Source organism: Taudactylus pleione, unplaced genomic scaffold (assembly GCF_031769625.1).
Source record: "Taudactylus pleione unplaced genomic scaffold, aTauple2 ptg000042l, whole genome shotgun sequence".
Classification (NCBI taxonomy): domain Eukaryota; kingdom Metazoa; phylum Chordata; class Amphibia; order Anura; family Myobatrachidae; genus Taudactylus; species Taudactylus pleione.
Window position 1 is genome coordinate 1,854,545 of NW_028284444.1, and position 27,353 is coordinate 1,881,897.

The 27,353-nt window shown below is 43.8% G+C and overlaps 2 protein-coding genes across 2 annotated transcripts in view; one reads left to right on the top strand and one right to left on the bottom strand.

Moving 5' to 3' along the window:
- The window catches only part of LOC148537906 (putative pleckstrin homology domain-containing family N member 1), a 72,476-nt gene extending 64,463 nt beyond the window's left edge, over positions 1 to 8,013 (top strand). Inside the window, exons 9-12 of the mRNA XM_088460101.1 lie at positions 465 to 551; positions 1,772 to 1,847; positions 2,195 to 2,271; positions 3,181 to 8,013. Of these exons, the coding sequence (XP_088316227.1) occupies positions 465 to 551; positions 1,772 to 1,847; positions 2,195 to 2,271; positions 3,181 to 3,252 (312 nt within the window). The 3' untranslated portion in view covers positions 3,253 to 8,013. The remainder of the gene's footprint in view (positions 1 to 464; positions 552 to 1,771; positions 1,848 to 2,194; positions 2,272 to 3,180) is intronic.
- A 7,062-nt stretch (positions 8,014 to 15,075) lies between these two features.
- LOC148537907 (tumor necrosis factor receptor superfamily member 18-like) overlaps positions 15,076 to 27,353 on the bottom strand; it is a 45,973-nt gene continuing 33,695 nt past the window's right edge. The window contains exons 5-6 of the mRNA XM_088460114.1: positions 26,271 to 26,399; positions 15,076 to 15,197 (exon numbers count right to left, since the gene is read on the bottom strand). Coding sequence (XP_088316240.1) covers positions 15,076 to 15,197; positions 26,271 to 26,399 — 251 coding nt within the window. The remainder of the gene's footprint in view (positions 15,198 to 26,270; positions 26,400 to 27,353) is intronic.

Genomic DNA, 27,353 nt, shown 5'->3' on the forward strand with positions numbered 1-27,353 from the left:
GGTTCATTATAGACTGTGTGCTCAAATGGGCCAGGGACTGATGAGAAGGATTAATGTGGCAGAATGTTTGGCACAGTGTTTAGCATTACTGTCTCACGGCACTGAAATCATGAGTTTAATCCCTAGCTGATCTGTGTATAGTTTGTGTGGGTTTGCTCCTGGTGCTTCCGGTTTTCCTCCCAGACTCCAAAAACATACAGGCAATTGACTGCTGAAAACGAAGTAACCGTAGTGTGTATGTGTGTTCATGTGGTAGGAAATATAGATTGTAAGCTCCACTGGAGCAGAGACTGATGTGATTGACTAAATATTCTCTGTAAAGCACTGTTTCATCAGTGTGAACTATATAAATAAATATGCCCTGTAAAGCACTGTATAATTAGTTTATACGAAAAATGCATATTAAAACCTTTTAAATATACAGTATAGTATATGAAACAAAATGTTAAATTCCTATTTTAAAGGACTTTGAAGATCGGCTTATGATACTGTTCCCTGAAGACCTCGTCTTCCTTTCTGTAGATCCTGAAAGAGCAGCAGTTATACATCATGTGAGTTTTTCTTATATGTAAGATGCCTAGCATTAATTCCTGAGACAGAGCTCCCATACAGTTCTCTTCATTCTAAATCTTCACTCTACAGACTGGGTCCACATTCTGGCCCGAACATTGAAGCAGTCTAGTGGCTCCACTTCCCCTACTGAATCCAGTTTAAGCTTCTCACCCTGACATTCATCTCTCCTCTCCATCCTACATCTCTGACCTCATGTCAATCTACACTCCCTCTGACTCTCCACTCTTCTGTCTGCATTGCTTATGCCTTCATCCAAGGTTTGTCCTGTGCTGATCCCCATTCCCGGAACTCACTCTCCAACCCTATCACACTGTCTACCAGCCTGCACTGCTGCAAACATTTCCTGCAAATGCACCTGTTCATCAAAGTCTATCAATGCTCCTCACATTGGGGTCTATTTACAAAGCCTTGGAAGGAGATAAAGTGAACAGAAACAAGTACCAACCATTCTGCTCCCAACTGCCCTGTCACAGAATGTGTTTGAAATATTACAATTAGGAGCTGATTTGTTGGTACTTCCATCCAAGGCTTAGTAATTAGATCCCATTATCTGCTCTCCACTCTCTACCCTCCTTCCATATTTCTTCCCAGTTCACCTCCCAGTTATTGTATATCCAGACTCCCCTAGGGGGAGATTTATGAAACAGTTATAAGAGAACAAGAGGAGATGTTGTCATAACAACCAATCAGATTCCAGCTATCATTTTATAGAATATACTAGATACATGATTGGTTGCTATATGTAACACCTCCTCTAGTCCCCTTTAGAAGGTTTGATAAATCTCCCCCTTAGTATGTAAGCTGTCATGAGCAGGACCCTCTACCTCTCTTTCTCTCCCTGTGCCATCCTGTCTCAAACATGCTCACACACACAGTCCATGTCTATGATTCTTTCTATTTGTTTGGATAGGAGGAGGGTCTTTCATTCTGTTCTATCTTCTGTCTTCTCCAACCACATCGGAGGTAGAGAGACACCTGTAAGAGCCTAGGATAACCATTCTACCCAAAGACCTGCAACATATTGGTGACCTGTCTACAAAAATCCCCCTCCATAGGGTCATTTGTTCTAATCCTTGACAATTGCTCCTTTAATATATTGTTTTTCCAAGATTTGCTATTATAATGATCCCAGTCAATCTGTCTCTGAAAGGTTTCATAGCTTTGTGTTAATCTTATTTTTATATCATTCATGTCTCAGGGCACTCTCCCATTAAATGCAGTCCATACTGAGGAAAGCCTAGCTTGGAATGAGAGATTGGAATTCCAGATTGCAGGTACAGTAGGTTCAGGATATTACCTACTTTATTTTTAATTATTATGTAGTAAAAAGAATGGGAATCTACTTTATTTATTTTGCATATTTTCCAGCAATTTGAATTGAAATAATCATATCAATTGTCCATTTTATAATAGGGTTAAAGAGTAAAAGCCACATATAGGGCTCTATTTATCACAATCCGGATGGGTCAGGTACAGGATGCTGGAGCTCAGGTTCATGGCTGTCAGAATCCCTACAGGGTCAGGATACCGATACCTGACTGGATTGCCTATAAACTTTCTATACAGCATGATAATTGACTAATAGGTATATGAGCTAAATGTTCATTCTTGTCCCTTCTAGGTGACCTTATGGAACCAATATTAATATTGTGTCCGACCCCTGAAGACTACAGTAAATGGGTCTTTTATTTACAGAAGGTACATTATATGCATGTATTAAATGCTAACTGATGCACTTCCATTGATAAATGATTTAACCTGTTTTGTAACCATGAACAGAAGCCGACACCTATGGGGAGAGGCTTCCTCCTGAGTGCACACACCCAACGCCCTCACATCCCCTTTTCCCCACCAGCCTGTGGGTGCAGCAGCTGCTGAGGGTTCCCCCTATGTGGCCCCCTGTACAGCATGTGGCGCCACCTACTATTTGTTCGTATTTATTAAGAAGAAAATTGATGTTGAAATTAATAAGATATATTGTATGTTGATACTACAGAAACACCAAAGATCTTTAATTACTTTCTAACTATTATATGAAATGAGCAAAATTATACTAAGGGGTAAATTTACTAAAATTAGAGTTTTTAGAAGTGGAGATGTTGCCCATAGCAACCAATCAGATTCTACTTCACATTTAACTAGCACCTTCTAGAAGATAATAGCTATAATCTGATTTGTTGCTATGGATCACTTTTCGGATTCCGAGTAGAACCAAGTCCCAGCTCAGGGTTGCTATAAGTTCGGAACTCGGATTTAAAAAACAAATCTTGGTTTTAGATTGCATCTTTCTAAACAGGTCCAAATGACATGATTTTTGCTGTTTTTATCAATTTTAAAGAAACCCAAAATCCAAACCAAACCCAAACCAAGACACTTGTGGGTGGTTTTGCCAAAACCAAAACACAGGGGTCCACGCACATCTTTCTATGTTATACATTTTATGCTAGTGATCTGTCCACTTAGAAAAGGTCATGTGTATTTTGTAACATTTCAGAGGCCGAAAAAGATTTGACAAATTCTAAGCACTGAAGTCTTTTACACAGGAAAATGCGCACACATATGAGTAATTTAGTGACCGTCCTTAACCAATACACACTTGTGTTTCAGCCACAGCATATCCACTGCGGTGTCGGCCTGCATCCTCTGCTTTTTGTGCAGCCCAAATATAGAAGAAGATAAGAAGAAGGCGTATTTTGACGTCTCTAGGAAGCAGTGACAGTCGTCTATGCTAAATGTCAAAGTATGAACACTATCAGCAGAATCATCTGTTTTTTAGCCAATATGTGCAGGAGTTATTCTGGGCACTCAGAGGTGTGAAACAGTCTGGGGTTAATGGTGTCATTTGCCAGGATTATAATGATCTATGTATGAGTAGCAGCTTAGGAGGCTTGTGATCTTACTGTAGCTGTCGGGAAGGTCAAAAGAGGAAATAAAAGTGTTAATATCTTAAAGGAGAAACAGAGAGCAACTATAGGAAAAACAAACAAACCAGGAAGATAAAACTGAGATACATCTGACTGTGGTTGTAATTTTCTGGCTAGTGTGACTCACTCCTACAAGATTAATTTTCTATGTTACATATTAAGGACCAAGAGAATACAAGTAATCCATGTACATGCAGTTAAATTTTCACATATAGTAATTATTCACATTCTGATGTCAGCACATATAGGGGAACGCAAGTGCCAGGGGAAAAATAATATTCCATTCTTCATCTGGCCAGTCATCTTTGTATCTATTAGATTGGCCAACCATGTATAGGACACTACCATTCAGGAGGCAACGTGCAAATGGTTTTATGTTTCTTTTTTAAAATGATTATTATTTTTTTTCAATTTAAAGTTAGACTAGAATAATCACTTACTTTCCTAGCAATATAATATTGGGGTGTCCAGAATAACTAATTTATGGTATATTTCCTTGCAATGCCTATGGTGCCTTCAACTACTGTAATAATACAGGCATGTTGTGAACGCTTTAGCATAGAGGAGCACATGAAATACTGTAGCACGATTACTCGTCTGTGATACTTTTAATCGTGGTTTTGGTTGCAACTGAAAAAATAGTTACTATTATCCTTTCCATTAAGTGTGTTATACCAAATGCACTTTGAGTCTGAATTCAAGGAAAATAAGCAAGTAGACTTTAAGGAGCTTCTTAGAAAACGTGGACATGTGGAATTTCTAGGCTTGCATTCTAGAAAATTTGTGAATAAGAGGGAAAAGAGATGAAAGGGTAGAGAATTGTGTAAAGTGGCAAAGGTATATACTTTTCCAGACAATAACTAGGATGTCCATGTGAAAATAAAGTTAAATACTAATTAAACGCAATAACCCAATTGCATGTATTTGTTCCCACAAATCTGTTGATCAAAGTGGATCAAAAAAGTGCAATATAAGTTACTTTGGGGTCTATGTACTAAGTCTTGAAGAGAAATAAGGTGGATGGAGTTAAAGTACCAACCAGCTCCTAACTTGCACTTTACAGGCTGTGTTTGAAAAATGACAGTTAGGAGCTATTTGGCTGGTACTTTATCTCCATCCACTGGGATCTTCCTTAAGGAGTATTTCCACTTTTGTAAATTTTGTGTATACCTACAATTGTTGGTTAAATATACTATGTAATATACTAGTATATGATCTAATATTTCCTAAATTGTCAAAAAAATTGTTGCATTATTAATTATGTTAAATAGGCACTCACAAAATTTGTTACAAATCAATTAGTTGATACTAGAGTTGACTATTTGGTTTGAAAAAGTTTGGGGTGGAATCAGCACTGCAGTCACCCTAAAGTACTGGAAATGGCAAAATTGCTGTCTGTACCATAGACCTTCTCGGCTAACTGGAAACATTTATGTTGTGGAATATTGCACAGGAGGAAATTCTGGTTTACTCTATGCAGATTGGAAGTTTCTTTTCTAATTTGTCTAAATTCATTAATTAAGGAGAGAATGTGACATGTTGTATACATGACTTTGAGGAAGAGCCCTGAGACCTGTCATAAAACACAATCCATTTTATAGCATGTAAAGTTTCCACATTATTGGAGAAAGATAAAGAGGAGATAAAGTACCAACCAATCAGCTCCTAACTGTCACTTTATAGGCTGTGTTTGAAAAATGTCAGGAACTGTTTGGTTGGTATTTTATCTCTCTCCACTTTAGTTTGAAGAATTACAGGAGCTGATTGTTTGGTCATGTATCTCTCTCCACTTTATTCTCTCCAAGGCTTTTAACCCTATAAATCACGGGTGGCCAAACCAGTCCTCAAGGGCCTCTAACATTGCACGTTTTGCAGAACACCTAGCTGGTGCGCATGTGTAGCCATTACTAACTGTCACATTTTAAAACATGTGGTGCATTAATTTTTAGTACGCGTTTCACATCGCACCCGGGATTTTGTACATGGGTCCATCCAGGGTCGATTGACATCACCAATGTCACGTGCCAAGCTGGCGCTTGGAGATGTCTCCAAGCGCTGGCTCTTCCAATGCTGTGAATGGGTTCCAGGTCGCATTGACCCGGGTTATCTGTTCACACTGCACCACGAGCCGGGTTGAACCAGTGTTCAACCCTGCTCGTTACCTGGGTTATTTCAACTGGGCCCTTTCAGACTGAGCAATATATCCCGGGTTGCTGCACGTTCACATGAAATAACCCCGGTTATTGCTGGCAGTGTGAAAGGTGTATAACTGACACATTTTACAGATCCACAGGTGGTCTGGAAAACATAAGCTGTTAGGTGTCTTTGAGGACCGGTTTGGCCAACTCTGCTATAAATTATGCTCTTCTGTCAATGCAATGCAGCCAGGAACACTTTTTTTTGTGTAAAAAGCAGATTTTGACACTTGGTGAACTAAAATAATGTATACATTGCTTTAAATATATATTGTTCTATTCTTACATACAGCACACATCTACACAGTGGAGTCACATTATCATGACCACCAGCTAATAGCCAGAGTAGCCGCCGTGTGCAGCACGGACAGCAGCTAGACTGGCTGGGAGTGACTCAATTAGGTGCTGGTAGGTTGGCACAGGCACCTGGAGGGTATACGTTTAGGAAGCTGGCGGACGGAATGCCGACCGTCGGCTTCTAGACAGTTTAATCCCGATGAGGGACGAATGACAGACGTCTAAATCTAGACACCTGTCATTTTACCGACGCCGGGAGACCGGCGCCCGAGCATCCCGATCGAGCGGATGCCGGGTGCCACAGCGGACAGCTGCGTGGGGGTGGGTGGGTTAGGTTTAGGGCTCCTGGGAGGGGACTTAGAGTTAAGCACCCCCCAGGGAGGTTAGGGTTAGGCTAGGGGGAGGGAGTGCTAGGGTTAGGCACCCTCGGGGGGAGGTTAGGGTTAGGCACCCCCCCGGGGGACTTAGGCTTAGGCAGCGGGGAAGGGGAGGTTAGGTTTAGGCACCCTAAAGGAGGGTTAGGGTTAGCGGGAAAGATAGGTTAGTTTATACTTACCTAGGGACGATTGGGATTTCCTTCTCTGTCAACCAGCCGCTGTCGGGATTTGAACCACCGGCCAGGGGTCCAGCGGTAATTCATACTGATTCCACATGGAGCCATGTTGACTGCAGTGCATCCCACAGCTGCTGGAGGGTGTGTGGTGGAATAACCATAGAGCGAACACAACAACAGAGGTGGTCCTACAGATGCTCTATTGGGTTTAAGTCCGGGGAATGAGGGGGCCAGGGAAGTATTTGGAAGCCTTGGTTGTGCTTGTCCAACCACTGTCAGACATTTCTAGCCGTGTGACATGTCGCATTGTCTTTCTGGAAGATCCCATCTGCCTAAGGGAAGAAAATCAGCATGTATGGGTGATGTGCTCTGCAAGGATGAATTCATAACTAAATTGGTTGAGGGTGCCTTCCACATGGGTGAGTGGGCCCAGAGAATGCCATGAAAACATTCCCCAGACCATAACGCTGCCACCACCAGTTTGTGTTCTTCCAGCAATGGTTTCAAGGTGTTTGTTCTCTGATGTTTCTTGCCTGACACGCCAACATCCATCCATTTGATGAAGCAGAAAACGTGACTCATCGGAGAAGGCAACCCTTCGTCAATCAGCAGAGGTCCAATTCTGATACAGGCGTGAAAATTGAAGCCTTTTCCACCGATGCACCTTCATTAGCATAGGTGCAGTGACCATTCATTTGCTTTGTAGCCCCATAGGCATCAGGGTTCGCTGCACTGTCATTTTAGACACACGTCTGGTGGCCCCCCAGGTTCATTTTGGTGGTGAGCTGCTCCACTGTAGCATGTCGGTCGGCCCTCATGCAACTTCGTAGCCGACGTTCACCTCTCACAGCAATGGCATGTGGTACTCTGCACTTTCCACATCGGTTATTTGCAATGGTGCCATTTGTCCAGTCACAATAAACCTTAACCACAGCAGCACGCAAACAGTTCACAAACTGTGCTGTTTCAGAAATACTGCCACCCTTGGCCCGAAAGCCAATAATCATCCCTTTCTGCAACTCTGATAAATCGTCCCTTTTATCCATGACAGTAACAAGTGATATGTGTGCAGACTATACCCACCAAGCCAGCGCACGGCACTTGACATACTTCATCAAATGTAGGAGGTGGTCATAATAATGTAACTCGACTGTGTATAAACATTAGAATTGGGTAATATACGCAAGTTTATTGCACGTGGGAAAAGGCTTGGTGAGACTTAAGCAGTAGTGAGAATCCTGGGAAAGCCTGTGTAAACCAATTTGGGATAACTGTTGGTACATGTTTATTTATAAATGTTTCATTAAAATCCTAGATGATAATTGAGACAGTCTGTGAGTAGTTTGTGGCTAAGAGAAGTGTTTTTTCTATGCCGATATTTCCTGTTGTATGGTTAAGGACGTTGTATTATCACCCTATAGAATGACAGAGCATGGAGCCACACAATAGATAGGGTGGTTGTCAGGTACAGTTAATACCCCTTTCACACTACAAGCAATAACCCGGGTTACTGTGCAGAGTGAAAGGGCCAGGTTAAAATAAACTGGGTCAATCGACCTGGCATTTCAACCCTGGTAACGAGCAGGGTTGAACACGGGTTCAACCCAGCTTACAATGCAGTGTGAATGGGTAACCTGGGTTGATGCAACCCGGCTCCCGTTCACAGCGATGATCTCATCTCAGGTTTTGTGACAGTTTGTTTAACTAAGATTATGCTCCTGAAATATGATGTCTATCATAAACAGGTTTGATAACGTTCCTGCTAGAGTGTTTCAGAGGGGCTCCACTCCCTGCCCGCTTTTAAAGAGATAAAATGTGCCCTTTCATTGTGGAGGCTCAGCAGTGCCCCGCTGATCAAAGGCTGAAGTTGGCGGGCCTGCAACGCCCCACTTTCTACTGTGCTGCTGCACCTCTACCTGTCCTGCAGCCCCCCCAGTGGGCTGCAGTGTCCTGCGTGGGAGGTGTGAGGGGAGCTGTGGATAAACACTCTCCTCTGGGTGAATAGATGGCATGGGCACAGCATCTGTTCACAGTGAGGGAAGAGTTTGGGGGCAGTCCAGCCTCTCCGTGGGCATAAAAGGTTCAGCATAATGTAATCCTGAACATGTATGCAGTGTTAGGCACAACATTCTGCATGTCTCTGTGTCAATCAACACTTCCACAGACCACCGTTAGGGTGTAGGAATGTAAAAAATGAAAAGAGATAGTAAGAAAAAGAAAATGTGCCTCTGTATGTGCACAAGTACTCCTACTATACTTTGAACAGTTTTTTTTTTGCATTGGCTGAAACTGGCCTAGAAACATGATTTCCAGCAAAAATGCAACTGAAAAGCTGGGTACACCCAGTGGCAATGGTTGGTAACAATATATATTGCATCAATGTACACAGTACTTGTTATGTTGTACGACAACACAATATATTGCTACATGCTTCATGTAACAACACCAAGTCATCCGTGGGATAGTCCCATTGGTGTAAATGATGGATTGGGGGTACACACTATAGGATGGTTATGTAGACTGGTCAAAAGTATCAAGATTGTATGAAATACCATATAGTGTAATCACTGTGTTTACCCAACTTAAGACTTTTGAAGCACTGGTCACCAAAGACCTAGAACTCATGCAACCTGAGACCAGGCACACGTACAAAATCACTAACAAAGAAAGACAAGCATTGATAGAACTAGAATGGAACAAGGAGATTGTTGTCAAACCAGCGTATAAGGATGTGGGGATTGTGATCTTAGATATAACAAAATTTATCACAGAAGCACATAAAATTCTTAGTGACACTGAAACATACCAGGTACTTAAGGGAGACCCCACATTAAAATACAAAACGGAGCTAGACATTATACTGAAGCAAGTATTTAATTAAGGCATCCTAACAAAACAAGAGTTCAATTTCCTAAATAACCAACACCTGGTCATACCTTTTTTCTATTTTTTTCCCAAAATACACAAGGACCCAGTTAACCCACCCAGACGCCCATTAGTTTCAGGCATCATATCTCTCACAGTCAACCTGGCACTATATGCAGATTCCCTTTTACAGGACATGGTCAAATCGTTACCGTCTTATATCAGGGACACTACTGACATAATCAACACTCTGGAGACAATAGACTGACACCCGGAGTATTGGTTAGTAACCAGTGATGTATGCTCACTCTACACCTAGATTAAACACGTACAGGGTCTAGAGAGTGCCAGATATTTTCTAGAAAAAGACGGGATGTTGGAACACACCCAAATCGAGTTCATCATTGGGGCCATTAATTTTATACTACATCACAATTACCTGTGGTTTGATGGCACATACTATCTTCAGACCAAGGCACTGCCATGGGATCGAGAGTCGCCCCTAGCTATGCCAGATGTTCATGGGCAAGTGGGAGGAGGAGCACATATGGAGGGGGCATGGCTTTGGGCAAACTTGATCCTATGGCAGAGATACATAGACAACATCATTTTTATATGGAAGGGTAACAGATCCTCATTGGATACCTTTCTAGACCATATAAATAACAATGACCGTAACCTTAGATTCACCACACAGATCAGCATTGATAATAATAGACTACACACCCGGACATACAAGAAAAATGTAGATGTCAATAGTTATATTTTATCTACCAGTGGACACTACTAGAGCTGGCCAGAGAATATACCTAAAGGGCAATTAGGAGAATCCAGAGAAATTGCTCCAAGATTGAGGAATATTACGAACAAGGACTTGAACTGAGCACACAATTCACTAACAAATTATACAATCCTTCACTGGTACAACAGGCCTTTATAGAAACAGGACAAATGGATAGGAGCACACTATTAAAATCAGGGAATAAAAATACAACAACAAAAACACCTCATCAACAAGAGGTCCAATGTATCACTCAATACAATAAGTCAGGCCACCAAGTCAAACAAATCTTAAATAAATATTGGGATTTATTATTACAAGATGAAGATCTGAACCAAGTTTTCAGCAAAACACCAAGGGTCATCTACAGAAAAGCCCCAGACATAAAGTACAAATTGGTAAAAAATCACATCCCACCTAAGACATTAATTCAAAAACAATTACCCAACGTAGAACAAAAAGGGGATTTTCACTACTTTGGAAAATGTACAGGTTGCAATGTGACACACCCACATCAGTAAGAAATTTACATACCACCACTCATCTACAATTAACAAGGATTTCAAAATCAAACAAAATATGTCATGTGAATCCCGAGGTGTCATTTACCTATTGAGATGCGAATGTGGCCTCGAATACGTAGGTCGGACAATCAGACCACTAAAGAATTGTAATTACGAACACATCAGAAATCTAAAAATTGGTTATGACCATCACAGTGTATCTAAACATTTAAAAGATGTACACAATTCAGACTTCACAAATCCATTCTTCTATATTATATATACGACCAGATGCAACTGCAAAAGTGCATAATGTCAGATAAGAACATTTATATTGCAGATTTGCACTTTTACCATTTGTAAGTGAGCCTTAATGACACTTTATCACTGGAGATAAAGATAATTGTAAAATACTTTATTTCTATTTTATATAATTAATATGATCAGTTTACATTTTGTACACTAATTTTTATAATAAATCATAATTGTATGTGCTCTTTATAGTCTACATTGTATTTGTGTCAGGATTTATGTGTTTTTGCTTTATTAATATATGACCACCCTACCAATAATTCACTACTACCTACATAGGTGTCCATATGGATTTGAAGAAGAAGGGCCAAATGTAATAAGCAGGTTTTGGAAGTGCTGAGATTCCGTCAAATTAGTCAGATTTTCGAAAATTTATTTTATTACTATGACAAAACCAACCTGCCCTTGCCTTAATAAACACTGCTGCTTTAAATCGGACTGCTAACTCGCCATAATCTTCACATTTGGCCTAAAGTCGTTGTATGTGCCCCTTAATACACAGAAAACAGCAGAAATAGACAAGCTATTTTTCTGGATTTGTACCAATTTTCTAAGAAAGTACACCAAATAAATATTTCATTTATTTTTATTTGTTCAAAATTTTATAACCAATACAGAATGTTCTATGCTACATATGGCTACATATAGTATCAATTTCAAAGAAAAAAAATATATCCAGTATATTTTATAATTAAACATATTACATCATAAAATAATGTTATTAACAACAAGAACTATACACATATGAGTAAAAAATGGAAATGCTTAATATTACATACATACAATATGTTACCTATATAGGGCGGTATTCAATTAGTTTTGCACCCGCGATAAAGTTTCACATGCCGGACTTTTCACCTACATCGCGACTTTTGGTCGCGGAAACTTATCGTGCACGTCCCCGCTATTTGCCCTACTCAATACCAAAAGACTCGAAAACGGCGACACGTGAAGTCAGAACACAAGGAAAGTGGTGTCAGACTCGGGGAAATCAGCCTGAACCCCTAGGAAGATGCAGAAACTTTGGGGATCAATGTAGTAGTGCCCGAATAGCCCTAATAAAACTGTTTGGGGTACTTAAGTTGGTACAATAGTCTCTAATTAGCGTCTTTGCACAAGTGGTGAAGAATGGCATAAAGCAGTATTTTTTGGAGCAAATAAGCAGTCTGGGCAAATTTGGGGTACCTGAAAATGGGTGCAAGCATCTTTTAATGTCTCTAAAGTATAGTTTTAATGACAGTGAAATTCCACCCTCGTAAAAGTACCTGTAATCCCAAAAACTTTTGGCCCCTTTTTAGAGCACCCCCAGAACCTTATTTCGCTAGTTTGCGAAGATGTCCCCCCTATTTGTTTTTTTCGTCCCCAAATTCAAAGTACTTTTTTGGGGTGTACTTAAGTTTTTTTCAGGAATTTTTTAACACAGTTGTCCTTTGGGGGCTGTCCCAAGCGTTCTGAGAGGTGTCCCCACCTTTGTACCCCCAAAACAAAAATGTTGCACTTCTTTTCTCCAGCTATTCAGAGGCGAATCTTTTTCGCCTATTACATTGCATTGACTTTCCACGTACGCGTAAAATGGATTAAATTGAATACGGAGATAAGTTTCCGACAGATGAAAAGTCGCAATCGGCGATACTTTTTCACGGATCTCGGCTTTTCGCGTCTAATTGAATACGGGACATAGATGGAATTATTGCATTAAATAGGTCTCTGTTTTTTTCAATGTGCACTTTCTGAAATATGAAATAAATCCAATCTGTGCAAATAAAACAAAAAGTCAACATCATTCTACTAATAGAAGACCAATGTACTGTAAGTGCATAGATGTATTAATTGACATGCATTTGATCTATTGTGGGCTTTATTGATACAGTACAATATATTTCCTAGCATCCCTCTCTTTGATCTTGCATCTTATCCAAAATTGTGGAGCTGGCGTTCGGCACTATGGGACAGTGCAGCCGGAATTGTGGTTCTCTTAATTGACAAGAATATCATTAATTCATGTATTTATTAAATACACTATGGGCCTGAACCTCATAGACGCTGGAATGTGGGATGGGGGGTTGGGGGGGTAGGGGAGCGACTCCCTCCCCAACATTTGAGAGAGGTGTCAATCAGAGTGGGAACTAAAGCGGTGCAGCTGGTGCATTTCACTGGAGCCCACCGCAATGAAGCCGGTGGCATTATCAGCAGCCCGGCCAGGTACTAATAATGAGTCAGACTGACTCATTATAATATGCTGCCTGCCGCCGCACCATAATGTAAAGGGAGGAGGAGGCGGTCCAGCTTGAGGAGAGGGCCCCACCCCTTTGGCTCTTCCTCTATGCCTCCTCTTTGGCAACATCAGCTGGAGAACTGCTTCAGAGACCTGATGTGTCCAGAGTGAGAACCATGGGGGTGTTAAGGAAACATCAGCAGCTGAGGTCTCAAACAATCAATAGTTTCTGTCGATGGTTGAACCCATTGACCATCGATGGTACAGCTGTCAATGGCCATCATTACAGTATACCATAAAATATGCTATTTTTATGGAATAAAGTGTTTAAAAAAATGTGTTTTTTTTAATAAAATCATTTTGGATAAGTTTTAAAACAATGTTCTGGACATAATTCAATCATAAAAAAACCCGACAATTTCTGAGCTGTTTTTGGAAAAAATATTAGCAGTTAGGTGGTTAAAAGGAATGACTGGCACCGTATGCTGCACAGTGATCTGACATTGACTGAGGAATAGAGGTGTTGCAGCACACTATATCAGTGCCAGGCTCAGTGTGACAGTACATGTGTGGGGGTCTGACACTGCACCCACACCTGGTACCCAGCAGCTCAGCTCACCCTCCTTCTGCTGCCTGCATGGTGTATATAGAGGCCCTGAGATTTGACTTCTGCAGCTGTACTACAATGTTCTGTCTGCAGGTTACTCTAGCTGCCCTTGAGAGGGCTACAGTCAGTGATTTAGTGTTGTCAAAATTAAATTATATCTTGGCCCCCCATCCCAAAAACATTGTGGTGTCCCACAGCCTGATTCAGATATGTACGCTGATACAATCGCAGCTGGGAACCCGTACTCAGCTGCTGTGTGAAATATGCTAATCCATGCAGTCTCCTGGAAATGTATTGAGATGCCCACCAGTGGCTTCGCAGATCCAAGCAAGTGCGTACAAACATGCAGATCCTTCAGTATTTGACCATCTGAGTAATTCTATGGTAACGCAGAATGGACATGGGAACAGAGATGCTGGCGCCATCATTTCTGCGGGTTGAGTATGAGATCCCAACAGGGGTATGTAGGTACACTAACCCTACCCCTCTCCCCCCCCCAACCCTCCCCCCGGTGGTGCCTAACCCTATCCCCCCCTCTCCGCATCCTAAACCTAACCCTTCCTGGGGTGTGCCTAACCCTAAGTCTCCCTGGGGCTGCCTAAACCTAACCCTCCCCCCCCGTGGCTAAGAAATAAGATGGGCCGGCCTACTTTCGTACGGGAAGCCGTGTGTCGAGATTCCGGCGCCTATCTTTAGTCCCCAGTCGGGATTTAGACGCCGGGATTTAGACAGCTCCCCGGCAGTTGGTATTTCAATTACATCCGAATTTCTGCATAATTGATCGCAGATGTAGACAGATACACACCCTGAAAATGGTCATGACTGCCCGCGTTTTTGCCGCCACTCCCTGTTACTTTTCACAAAAAGACACTTGTGAATAAATCCTCACTACATCTGTGGTCACATTTGATCGCAATTCAATCACCAAGCGTGCATATTGCGGCTAAGACGCATGCGCAGTCGACCGGTATGCATGAAGGAAATTGCTAAGGGCAGCTCTCCCAATGAGAGAGGAACTCCAGGGTTTATGACCCAGAAGTCCCTCTGTGCATGCGTAAAACAACGTGCATGCCGCCGGCGTCCAATTGGATGCCTCTCATAGCACTATATGGGAAGAAGCCCATAGGCTTAAAAAAAAATATATAACCACACAAAAAATCCATATTTTTGAATCCCAGAGCAATGAGTTACAGCAAATAGATTAAATAAAACAATAGAACTGTTGTTCTGTGTTTAATCCACTTTTTGACTTAGCAGGCGCACTTCTCTGTTGTATCATCTCCATGTTCTTCTTCTGGATACTTATAGCTCCACGAATCGGCATCTTCCTTTATGTTCATGGCAACTATCATTTGAGGTGGGAAAGGAAGTCCTAAAAATATTGACATTAATTAAATATAACCTTCTTTGTGAGATAGCTATTTAGAACATGCCAACTTTTTGTAGTACATTATAAAGTAACTATGTAAAGATCAAAATTAAACTGGGAGTGGGACTGTGCTGGTACACAGCACCTACGCCTGTTGGCTGATATACCATACCTCCCAACTGTCCCACATTCAGCCTGACAGTGCCGTTTTTGGGGACTGTTCCGCTGTACCACTCGCAGCCCGCAGTGTCCTTCGGTGGGAGGAAAGTTGGGGGGAGCACGCACATAGCAGAGCAGCAGATAAGCAGAGCGATAATAGATGCATGCGCATGCGCACGGCATGTATTCACAGTGCGGGAAGGAAGCCCGTGGCCAGCCCAGCATCTCAGAGATTAGTGATGTAAATGGGGGGGTGCCGCTAGGCCATGCCCCATTCACAGATAGACCATGCCCATTTATGGATAGACCACGCCCCTTTTTGGGAAGTATCGGGCTGTGAAAACCAAATGTTGGGAGGTACGGGTATACAGTAAGCCCTATAGGAAAAGCGTGCAGCAGTAGGACTAGGAATAGCCTGCCTGTAGGATATTGAAGAGGGAAGGGCTCCAGAAAAATAGTTTCCTGGCTTGCACCAGGGGGAGTGGGTGTAGCTGTGTAAAGGTTAAAGGAGAGGAAGGACATTGGTGATTGAGTACACAGGTGGCACAAACATATTAACAGTACGTTTATGTATATGACATGTGCTAAATCATTCATAGACGACCTGATTCTGGGTCAGGGTTTAGTGCTTAGCAGAGCAACTACCTCGCTGCGATCTAAGGGATGTATTTATGAGACCGGCGACCACGATGCAAAATCCATATCCTGATAAGGGACTTAAGATAGGCATCGAAATTCCTTTCCCAGGAACCCAAGAGGCTGGAAAGTGGAAAAAGAGGGTGGGGCTTATCGGGGAGTCTGTCAGGGAAGAAGAGCTGAAAAAGAAGTTTGATGGCACCCCAGGATGAGAGAGACGGAGAGGGCAGAGGTGAGGAGTGATCCAGAGTACAGGAGAGCCTGTGCTACCTGTCTTTTCTACCCTTTTAGAAACCAGGTAAGTGGAGGGTGGAGCTTATACACAGTGTATGTCTCTCTCTCTCACTCACTCACTCACTCACTCACTCTCTCTCTCTCTCTCTCTCTCAATCTCTATCTATCTATCTATCTATCTATCTATCTATCTATATTTTGTATACAAATTATATGAGTCAGTGCGGAATAAACTTTGCAAGTGGGGGGTGTTGTATTGTTCTTTATAATATTCATTGTCAGAATTAATTTCAGCGCGATGATGAATAGCCCCGGGATGGAGCTCCTGGAGCTATTCAATTCAGCACGCTGTTAAGTCGAAGAAAGCCAGCTCACGCACCTTAACTTGGGTGTTTAGTCGCGAGAACTGGCATTCTCCGACTAAAGTGCCTGCCATGCGGCTGTTAGTGCCGTGCTAAGCTGGCAAACAGTCGCATGGCCGGCAGTTTTGTCGGATTTCTCCTCGCATCTCCAGGGGGGTGCGAGAAGAAATCCTTTAGCCCGACCAAACATCGCGTTGAACTGAATAGCTTCGGGAGCTACCTCCCGGGGCTATACAACATCGCTTTGAATTGAATTCCCCTGCGTGTGTGTGGGCTTAATGTGTCTGTATGTATGTACATATTAGTGTTCACACAAGGTACTTTTAGCAGGGCACTACGCCCTGCCCGTTTTGTTAACTGTGAAATGCACCATGCCTGTTTTGTGATAGATGAATTGTGCCCAGTCTTCTCCGGGTCAAACACACTGTGGGATGGAGCTTTAGGGGAAGGCAGAACAAAGGGACGGGCGCAGCTACTCAGCCCAGTCCCCAGGAGACGCACACAATAGATGGTATTTATTTATAGCTCTTTGTCATAACAATTTTACCCTCATATACCTAATTTGCTATTTAAACCACACGCACATTACGGAAACCATGCCACCAGCATTGTTGTCACACCCATTTTTACATTGCATTCGCTAGTAGAAAAACTGGGTCACTTGCTTGTGTCTGCCCCCCCCAGGCTGAAAGTTGCCAGCCAGCCCCTGGAGGTTAGAGTTAGGGACCCCTAGTGGAGAGGGTTAGGGTTAGGCAACCCCCGAGAGGGTTAAGTTTAGGGTGCACACCCCTCCCTATGACCCTGAGACAGTATACAACTGAAACCACAAAAATAAAGAGAACTAACAGAAATTAAAAAGGCAAATAAACAGTACTGCTGGGCCACATGCTGCTATTTCGGAATAGATCTAAAATAATTTAACTGATATCATGGCATGTGTGTCTCCAATGTAAATCTTAATGCAGTTGTAGACCTAGGGCCTGATTCACTACAGATCGCAAAATATTGCATATGGCTGCAGTTCAACAGCGATTAGGGGTGAGCGGGTTCGGATTTCTGAAATCCTAACCCCCCGAGCCCCTCCGATCCGAGGCCGATCCGAGTCAGGCTCGACTTTTCCCGCCTGACTCGGATCTGAAATCGAGGCAAAACGTCATCATCCCGCCTTCCGGGTCTCGCGGGTTTTGGATCCTATATTAGGTACCCGCGTCGGCGCCATTTTCTCACTCTGCTGTGGACAGTGAAGAGGGAGGGTGGGAGTTAGGGCTGGCTGAGCTGTGTAGTGTAGTGTTGTGCTGTGCTGTGCAGTGCTGTGCTGCTGTTGTCCATAGGGGCTGTGTCCACTCCTTCAAAGTCCATAGGGGCTGGCTGTGTTGTGCTGTGCTGCTGTTGTCCATAGGGGCTGTGTCCACTCCTTCAAAGTCCATAGGGGCTGGCTGGACTGTGTTGTGCAGTCAGTTGTCCATAGGGGCTGTGTCCACTCCAAAGTCCTGTGCAGTGTCCCAGTCCTAAAGGGGTGCTGTAGTGTTGTCCAGGGGGTGCTCTGTCCATCAGGGGTGCTCCCCCCAAGTGCAAAAAAAAATTATATTTTCTGTTTTTGTGAATTGTGTGCACTGTGGCTGCACGTGCATCAACAAAGAAGCAGTGCCAAGCGTGCGCCTGTGTCCCATTAGTAAAGGGCCGGCTGGCTTGTCCGTTAAAGTGTGCTGTAACCCCCAAAGTACACTCCAAACAAAAAAAATTTTTTTTTTCTGTGTTTGTGAATTGTGTGCACTGTGGCTGCACGTGCATCAACAATGAGCAGCGCCAAGCGTGCGCCTGTATCCCATAGGTAAAGGGCCGGCTGGCTTGACCGCTAAAGGGTGCTGTAACCCCCAAAGGGCACTCCAAATAAAATAAAAAAATATATAGTTTTTTGTATTTGTGAATTGTGTGCGCAGTAGCCGTACGTGCATCAACAAAGTAGTGCCAAGCGTGCGCCTGTGTCATAGGTAAAAGGCCGGCTGGCTTGACCGTTAAAGGGTGCTGTAACCCCCAAAGTACACTCCAAACAAAATAAAAAAATATTTTCTGTGTTTGTGAATTGTGTGCGCAGTAGCCGCACGTGAATCAACAAAGTAGTGCCAAGCGTGCGCCTGTGTCATAAGTAAAGGGCCAGCTGGCTTGACCGTTAAAGGGTGCTGTAACCCCCAAAGTACACTCCAAACAAAATAAAAAAATATTTTCTGTGTTTGTGAATTGTGTGCGCAGTAGCCGCACGTGCATCAACAAAGTAGTGCCAAGCGTGCGCCTGTGTCATAAGTAAAGGGCCGGCTGGCTTGTCCGTTAAAGGGTGCTGTAACCCCCAAAGGGCACTCCAAACAAAATAAAAAAATATTTTCTGTGTTTGTGAATTGTGTGGGCTGTAGCTGCACGTGCATCAACAAAGGAGCAGCGCCAAGCGTGCGCCTGTGTCCCATAAGTAAGGGGCCGGCTGGCTCATTTCTTAAAGGGTGGTGTAACCCACAAAGTGCACTAGTCTCCAACAAAAATAAAAAAATATTTTCTGTGTTTGTGTGCGCCTTAGCCGCAAGTATATATCAATATAACATAAATGGAGGACCAAACTTTCTCCGATAAAAATAAAATAGGGAAAGATCAAGAACCACTTCCTCCTAGTGCTGAAGCTGCTGCCACTAGTCATGGCATAGACGATAACATGCCATCAACGTCGTCTGCCAAGGCCGATGCCCAATGTCATAGTAGAGGGCACATACAATCCCAAATGACAAAGTTCAGGAAAATGACCTTGAAAAAAACATTTAAATCATCTGAAGTGAAACGTAAACTTGCCAATATGCCATTTACGACACGGAGTGGCAAGGAACGGCTAAGGTCTTTCCCTATGTTCATGACTAGTGGATCAGCTTCACATGACGATGGAAGCCCTCCTCCCGATAAAAAAATCAAACGAGTTAAGCTGGCAAAAGCACAGCGAAGAACTGTGCGTTTTTAAGAAGATATCACAAATCCCCAAGGAGAGTCCAAGTGTGGTGGTGGTTGCGATGCCTGACCTTCCCAGCACTGGACGGGAAGAGGTGGCTCTTTCCACCATTTGCACGCCCCCTGCAAGTGCTGAAAGGAGCACCCACAGTCCACTTGCTGATATGCAAATTGAAGATGTCACTGTTGAAGTACAACAGGATGAGGATACTGGTGTAGCTGGCACTGAGGAGGAAGTTGGCGAGGAGGATTCTGATGGTGATGTGGTTTGTTTAAATCAGGCTCCGGGTGAGACAGTTGTTGTCCGTGGGATGAAAAAGCCCATCACGGTCATGCCTGGGCAGAAGACCAAACATTCCACCTCTTTGGTCTGGCAATATTTCTATCCAAATCCGGACAACAACTGTCTTGCCATATGTACCATATGTAAAGGTGAAATAAGTAGGGGTAGGGACGTTAACCACCTAGGAACAAAAAGTTACTGTCAAGTTCAGAAACTTTGGCTAAGACCGTAAGCAGTCCAGGGACACCTAAATCCCGTTGTCCTGTTGTATCCAAGCACCTGCAAACCACACCGTCAACTCCCTCCTCGTCAATTTCCTCAGTCAGGATCGGAAGTAGTCCTGCAGGCCATGTCACTGGCATGACTGACTCTCCTATCTGGGATTCCTCCGGAGGATCCTGCATTGCATATGCCTCCTGCTGCCGCTGCTGCTGTTGCTGCTGCTGGGAGTCATTCATCATCCCAGAGAGGAAGTAGGAACACCACTACTTTTACTAAACAATTGACCCTCCAAAAGTCCATAGCGAGGAGGATGAAGTACGACAGCAGTCATCCTGAAGCAAAACGTATAACTGAGGCCTTGACTGCTATGTTGGTGTTAGACGTGCGTCCGGTATCCGCCATTAGTGCAGTGGGATTTAGACAATTGATGGAGGTAGTGTGTCCCCGGTTCCAAATCCCGTCTAGATTCCACTTCACTAGGCAGGCGATACCGAGACTGTACAGAAACATCAGAAAAAGTGGAACAGGGCAGACTAAGGACTATATGACTGTGACAGCCCCCTGGGTAGATGTATCACCTTACGCAGCAACAACAGCAGCGTCACCAGTAGCAGCATCTCTGAAACGCCAGCTCGTTCCAAGGCAGGCTACGCTGTGTATCACCGGTTTCAGTAAGAGGCACACCGCCGACAACCTCTTAGAGAAACTGAGGGAAATCATTGCCCAGTGGCTTACCCCACTTAGACTCTCCTGGGGATTTCTGATATCTGACAACGCCACCAATATTGTGCGGGCATTACATCTGGGCAAATTCCAGCACATCCCATGTTTTGCTCACACAATAAACTTGGTGGTGCAGAATTTTCTGAAAAGCGACAGGGGCGTACAGGAGAAGCTTTGGGTGGCCCGAAAAATTTCTGGCCACTTTCGCCATTCAGCGACTGCGTGCCGAAGACTGGAGCATCAGCAAACACTCTTGAACCTGCCCCGCCATTAACTGAAGCAAGAGGTTGTGACGCGGTGGAACTCAACCCTCTATATGCTTCAGAGTTGGAGGAGCAGCAAAAGGCCATTCAAGCCTATACATCCACCTATGACATAGGCAAAGGAGGGGGTATGCACCTGACTCAAGTGCAGTGGAGAATGATTTCTGTGTTGTGCAAGGTTCTCCAGCCCTTCGAACTTGCCACACATGAAGTCAGTTCAGACACTGCCAGCTTGAGTCAGGTCATTCCCCTCATCAGGCTTTTGCAGAAGCAGCTGGAGAAAGTGAAGGAGGAGCTAAGATGGAGCGATTCCGCTCGGCATGTGGGACTTGCCCTTCATTCGCTTTGCCAGGATTCCAGGGTGGTCAATCTGTTGAAATCAGACCACTACATTTTGGCCACCGTGCTCGATCCTAGGTTTAAAGCCTATGTGGTGTCTCTCTTTCCGGCTGACACAAGCCTGCAGAGGTGCAAAGACCTTCTGGTGAAAACAATGTCAGCTGAAGCGGACCGTGACACGTCAACAGCTCCTTCTTCATTTTCTCCCGCAACTGGGGCTGCCAGGAAAAAACTTAGGTATCCTAAGCAACCCGCTGGCGGTGATGCAGGGCAGGCAGGACCAAGTTTGGACATCTGGTCCGGACTGAAGGACCTGGCAACAATTTCTGACATGTCTACTGTCACTGCATATGATACTGTCACCATTGACAGAATGGTGGAGGATTACATCGGTGACAGCATCCAAGTAGGCATGTCAGACAGTCCGTACCTGTACTGGCAGGAAAAAGAGGCAATTTGGAGGCCCCTGTACAAACTGGCTCTATTTTACCTGAGTTGCCCCCCCCTCCAGTGTGTACTCTGAAAGAGTGTTTAGTGCAGCCGGGAACCTTGTCAGCGAAAGGCGTAGGAGGTTGCTTCCACAAAATGTGGAGAAGATGATGTTCATAAAAATGAATTATCAACTCTTCCAAGGAGACCAGCCTCCAGAACGTACAGAGAGACCTGTGGTGGTGGATTCCTGCGGGGACTAGTTAATACTCTGTGAGGATGAGGATGTACACAACACTAAAGAGGGTGAGGAATCGGTGGATGAGGAGGATGAGGACGACATCTTGCCTCCGTAGAGCCAGTTTGTGCAGGGACAGATTAATTGCCAGCTTGTTTTGTGGGGGCCCAAACGAACCAATCATTTCAGCCACAGTCGTGTGGCAGACCCTGGCGCTGAAATGATTGGTTTGTTAAAGTGTGCATGTCCTGTTTATACAACATAAGGGTGGGTGGGAGGGCCCAAGGACAATTCCATCTTGCACCTCTTTTTTGTCTTTGCATTTTGTACTGTTTGGGGCCTAGTTATTCAAACTGCCATCCTGTCTGCCACTGCTGTGTCACTCCTAGATGGGCCACGTGTTTGTGCCGCCCACTCGTGTCGCTTAGCATAGTCATCCAGCTACCTCGGTGCAACCTTTTGGACATAAAAACACTATTGTGAGGTGTGAGGTGTTCAGAATAGACTGGAAATGAGTGGAAATTAAGGTTATTGAGGTTAATAATAGCATAGGAGCAGAAAAACCCACAAATGCTGTGATTTTAGCTGTTTTTATGCTTTTTAAAAAAAAAATACAGATCCAAAACACAAAACCCAGAAACCAAAACACGGAAGGGTGGTTTTGGCAAAACCAATCCAGATCCAAAACACGAAGAAAGATCCAGATCCAAAACCAAAACACAAAACACGAAAAGTGGCCGGTGCACACCCCTAACTGCGATAGCAAGCCACTCCACTGCGATCACATAAGGACGCCCACTTTACCATATGCACATCCATAATACTTAGCAGAATAGCGAAACTAACGGTACAATCGAGTAACATCAGACTCATACGCATAGTTGCACAAGCCCTGACCTTACTCAGAAATTGCTAACAGCCACGCACACTATGAGACCTCACACTGTGTATTGCCACGCAGTGACTAATTCATGCACACCCATGGAACGGTGTTGAAATGCACTGGCACATCTGCGATAGCCTGATCGCACCCTATCACCACCCACAAATGGCACTTCCTGTCAATCACTCTGCGATGGGTCTGCGAGCACACTGTTTGGTTAGGAGGAGTTAAGGGGGTAGTGCAGATAGGTAGTGGTGACTATGGAGGGATCAGGGAGGTAGTACAGAGAGATAGTGTTTGGTAAGGAGGGGTCAGGGGGAAGTGTAGATAGGTAGTGGTGAGTATGGAGGCATCAGGGAGGTAGTGCAGAGAGATAGTGTTTGGTAAGGAGGGGTCAGGGGGTAGTGCAGATAGGTAGTGGTGAGTATACAAGGGTCAGGAAGATATACCACACTGTAGTATCCCCCCACATTGTCACTGAAGTGCCCACACATTATGCCACCTGTAACGCCCATACATTATGGCACCTGTAGCGCCCACACATTCTGCTACACAGTAGTGCCTACACATTATGCCACACTGTAGTGCCCCCATACATTATGCCACACTGTAGTTCCCACACAATGTACTCACCAGTAACAACAGCAGCCTCAGGCAGCTGGCAGAGCAGCAGTCACAGCTTCACAATGAGTCAATCCTATGAGGCTGTAGCTGATCTTCATGTGTCAAAGGAGAATTTGATGCGCTCATTCAATCAGAGCTCAGCACATGCTCCTCTGACCCCTCTGCAGAGACTACTGGGATTTATTGCCCAGTGGTGCACTGCAGTGCTGAGTCTGACTGTCAGTGCACTGTACTCCAGTCCCCTGCATGTAGCTGCCGAACGGTTTAGTCACAGCCTTGATGACTGCCCGGCAAGCAGCTGCACTGCAGCCTGCAACAAATGAATGTTGCTGTTGGCCATGCCCTCCCGCGATAGAAGGCGTGGCTACTATGTACCCCATGACTACCCCATGTGTCCAGTCCGAACCTGCCCCCTCCCCCCATCTATCCCTTTCCTTTCCTTCTCCTCCCCTTTTCCCCTACTCACACATATATAAAACTTTAAGGAAGCACTTTAGTCTGTATGTACTATAGCTGATAGGGGTGAGCACATGTACTAAGCTGTGGAGAGAGATAAAGTGGATGGATATAAAGTACCAACCAGTCAGCTCCTAACTATAATTTCTCAAACAGCCTGTAAAGTGACAGTTAGGAGCTGATTAGTTGGTACTTTATCTCCATCTACTTTCCAAGGCTTAGTATATAGACCCCTAAGTCCCTGTCACCTCTCATAGAATCGCATATTATTGGTCCCGCATAGGGGCTCTATTTCTGATATAAAATGTGTGTATCAGGAGGGGTTTATGGGTACTGAGAACCACACTTGTGTGTGCCACTGCTCTGTCTATCTAACTTTCTAATTAATACTTTTATTACCAGAAAGAAATATTTCCTTGTTTGTAAGAAAATAATTATTCTTTAAAAAAGAAACAAAGATATACAAAAGACTCAAGAATAAAAGCGGCATATTATAATGCCACCTATTATTATATAATTGGGATCAACAAGAAAAATTTAGAATGATTTTTGTTACAAAAAATATCAGTTGGTATTTGCCCCCACAACTGTATCCCATATGCCCCCCCACAAAAATATCCCACATGCTACCACAGAAATAACCCATATGCCACCACAAAAATGCCCCAGATCCCTATACAAAATACCCCACATGCCCTCCCATAAAAATACCCAGCATGCACCATAAAAATACCCCTCATGCCCTCCACAACAATACCCCAAATGCCACCACAGAAATGCTCCACAAGCCACACTTTAGTGCACAGTATTCTCCTAAATGCCATTTTTCTACAGTGCCCCTATAAAGAACACTGTCACAGACATACCTTACAGATGCAGCTGAGCCTCCTATTGCCTGCAGTGTGGTGTGCAGATATGCCTGGCAGCCTCTTTTAGTTCCTGCTTCATGCTGCTGACTCAGGAAGCACTGCAGGGGGTAAATGGACGGAACTTCCTAAACCCGCAAGTGAGCGGGGATTAAGTGGATTGGGCAGAGCTTTGGCATCCTGTGGGTAGGCGGAGCTTCATTGGCCATGGACGGGGACTGAATGGGCAGAGGTCTGGAGTAGTAAAGCTCCACTGGACCCATTGTTAATACTGCTGGGCCTGACGGCAGTTTACTAATTTCCCCACATCGCAGCCCACTAAGCCCTGCCCCCTCATAGAAGGAGGCATGGCCAAAACACAGTGAGGCCCACCGGGGAATTACCCAATTTCCTGGCAGCCCAGTCCGAGCCTGTAGCCCACAAATGCTGCACAGGTTTATTTTTACACTGCAATTTAGATTTCAGTTTGGACATATCCCCTCTCACATCTAACTCTCTCTGCACATTTTACATCTGCCCCACCTGCAGTGCAGCATAGTATTACCAAGCTGTATAGATATTTGCTCTATCTTACTCTATTCCCAACTCTGAATCAGGCCCAATGATGAGAAATGCATGGACACCTCCATTCTCAAAACTAAAATAGCACACAGGTTTACAAAAACTATAATGATCTCTTATAGGGGTCTATTCATTATCACTTATTTTCTACAAAAGCAGGTGAAAATGAACATTCTCACCTGCTTTTGTAGAAATTAAGTGTCTGGGCCATTCATCAAAAGGGTAAAGCAGGAGGTCTCACAGATATCTCCTGCTTACCTTTCACTTCCACTGTAGCCCGCTGTCCTCATACACTAGTATGAGGACAGGAATTCATCAAGCTCTGAAAATACAATATTTTCGGAGCTTGACTGCGGAAGCATTCGTCATCTTCAGATGGCGAGTGCTCCCGCTTGCAGCGCACACCCCGCTCTTTTTCTATGGGAAGGAATTTTGGAGTTGCGAAGAGGAATCCTTTCCGATCCCTCTGCCCCTGTTCGGCTCCTTCCGCCAGACGTTGAGACTTTGAACTCTAGGTCACGCAGGTGCACTAGCACTGCCAAGTCAGTGCTATTGCGACCCTGATAATTAACATAATGAATAGACCATAGTCATAATGTTCACTTTAAATTATGTTGGTGATAATGTTCCTTTATATTCGTCATGGTTGGTGTGTAATACAGACCTGGCATTTTCGTTGGCTTTGCTTTCATTTTCCATATGAGGAGGTATGAATGAATAGACCATAATGAATAGACCATAGTCATAATGTTCACTTTAAATTATGTTGGTGATAATGTTCCTTTATATTCATCATGGTTGGTGTGTAATACAGACCTGGCATTTTCGTTGGCTTTGCTTTCATTTTCCATATGAGGAGGTGAATGAAGATGGTAATTAAGAATAAAATGATCACTGCCAAAGCTGAGTAAATCACTATTAGTGGGTAGTTGGCAAAAATGGATTCTAAGGAGAAAGAATAGACACAGAGCATCAGAGAAACATTCTTAGAAATCTAACATGTCATTATAGTATTTCAATAGTTGCATATATAGGACAATTATAATTAAGGAAATACAATGTATAAATTCACATTGGTAAAACTGACACCCAGCTCAGTATGTGGAAATGCTTTAACCTGCGAAGGTGATTTTATATATTATTATTCAGTTTTGTTATACAGTGCTCCCCCATTATATCACACCCTTTATAACTCTACCATAAGTTGCTACTAGCTATATATTCTTTCACACAAAAGAAAATGAAATGTACTAATTCTATGTAATTCTGCTGTACCCTCTTCATAACACCATGATGCATTGAAATATGTAAATGTTTGAAAATTGCCCAGCATTCATCAGGGCTGTAACTAGTGGTGAGCAGTGCATGGCTCCAAGGGTGGCACTGTCGCTGCCCCACGGCACCTGCCCTTGCCTTGTAGGGTGCCTGGAGCAGCACCGTACAGTCGTTAGGTAGCGCTGCTGCAGAGCTGACCAGGCACCCTGGATCCTGTAGAGCTGCCTGGAGCATCCTCAGGATGCTACGGAGGTACTCTGCTTCCTAGTGCCGATGACCTGCCCCCTTGTCGTGGTGTTATGATGTCACATATGTGGCAGCAGGGTTGGCGCAGGGTGGCAGAGTCCTGCTCCGGCACTGGCATTTCTATTTGCTGAACTGCACCCAATTGACTGCCTGATGCCTTTATAGTTGTAATGTCATATTCCTATGTTTGTAAGTGAAGGTTCTGCTTTTGTGGTAATAAGAACATATTCACAACATTTAAACAATAGAAATCAGGGCATAATAAGCTCCTCACAAACTCCACCAAATGCATGCAAACCACGCTCATATTTACCCAAATTGCTCACTTTTGGGAGCTATGATGAAAGCCCTAAAAGCAATGAAACAAGCACTGCCAAG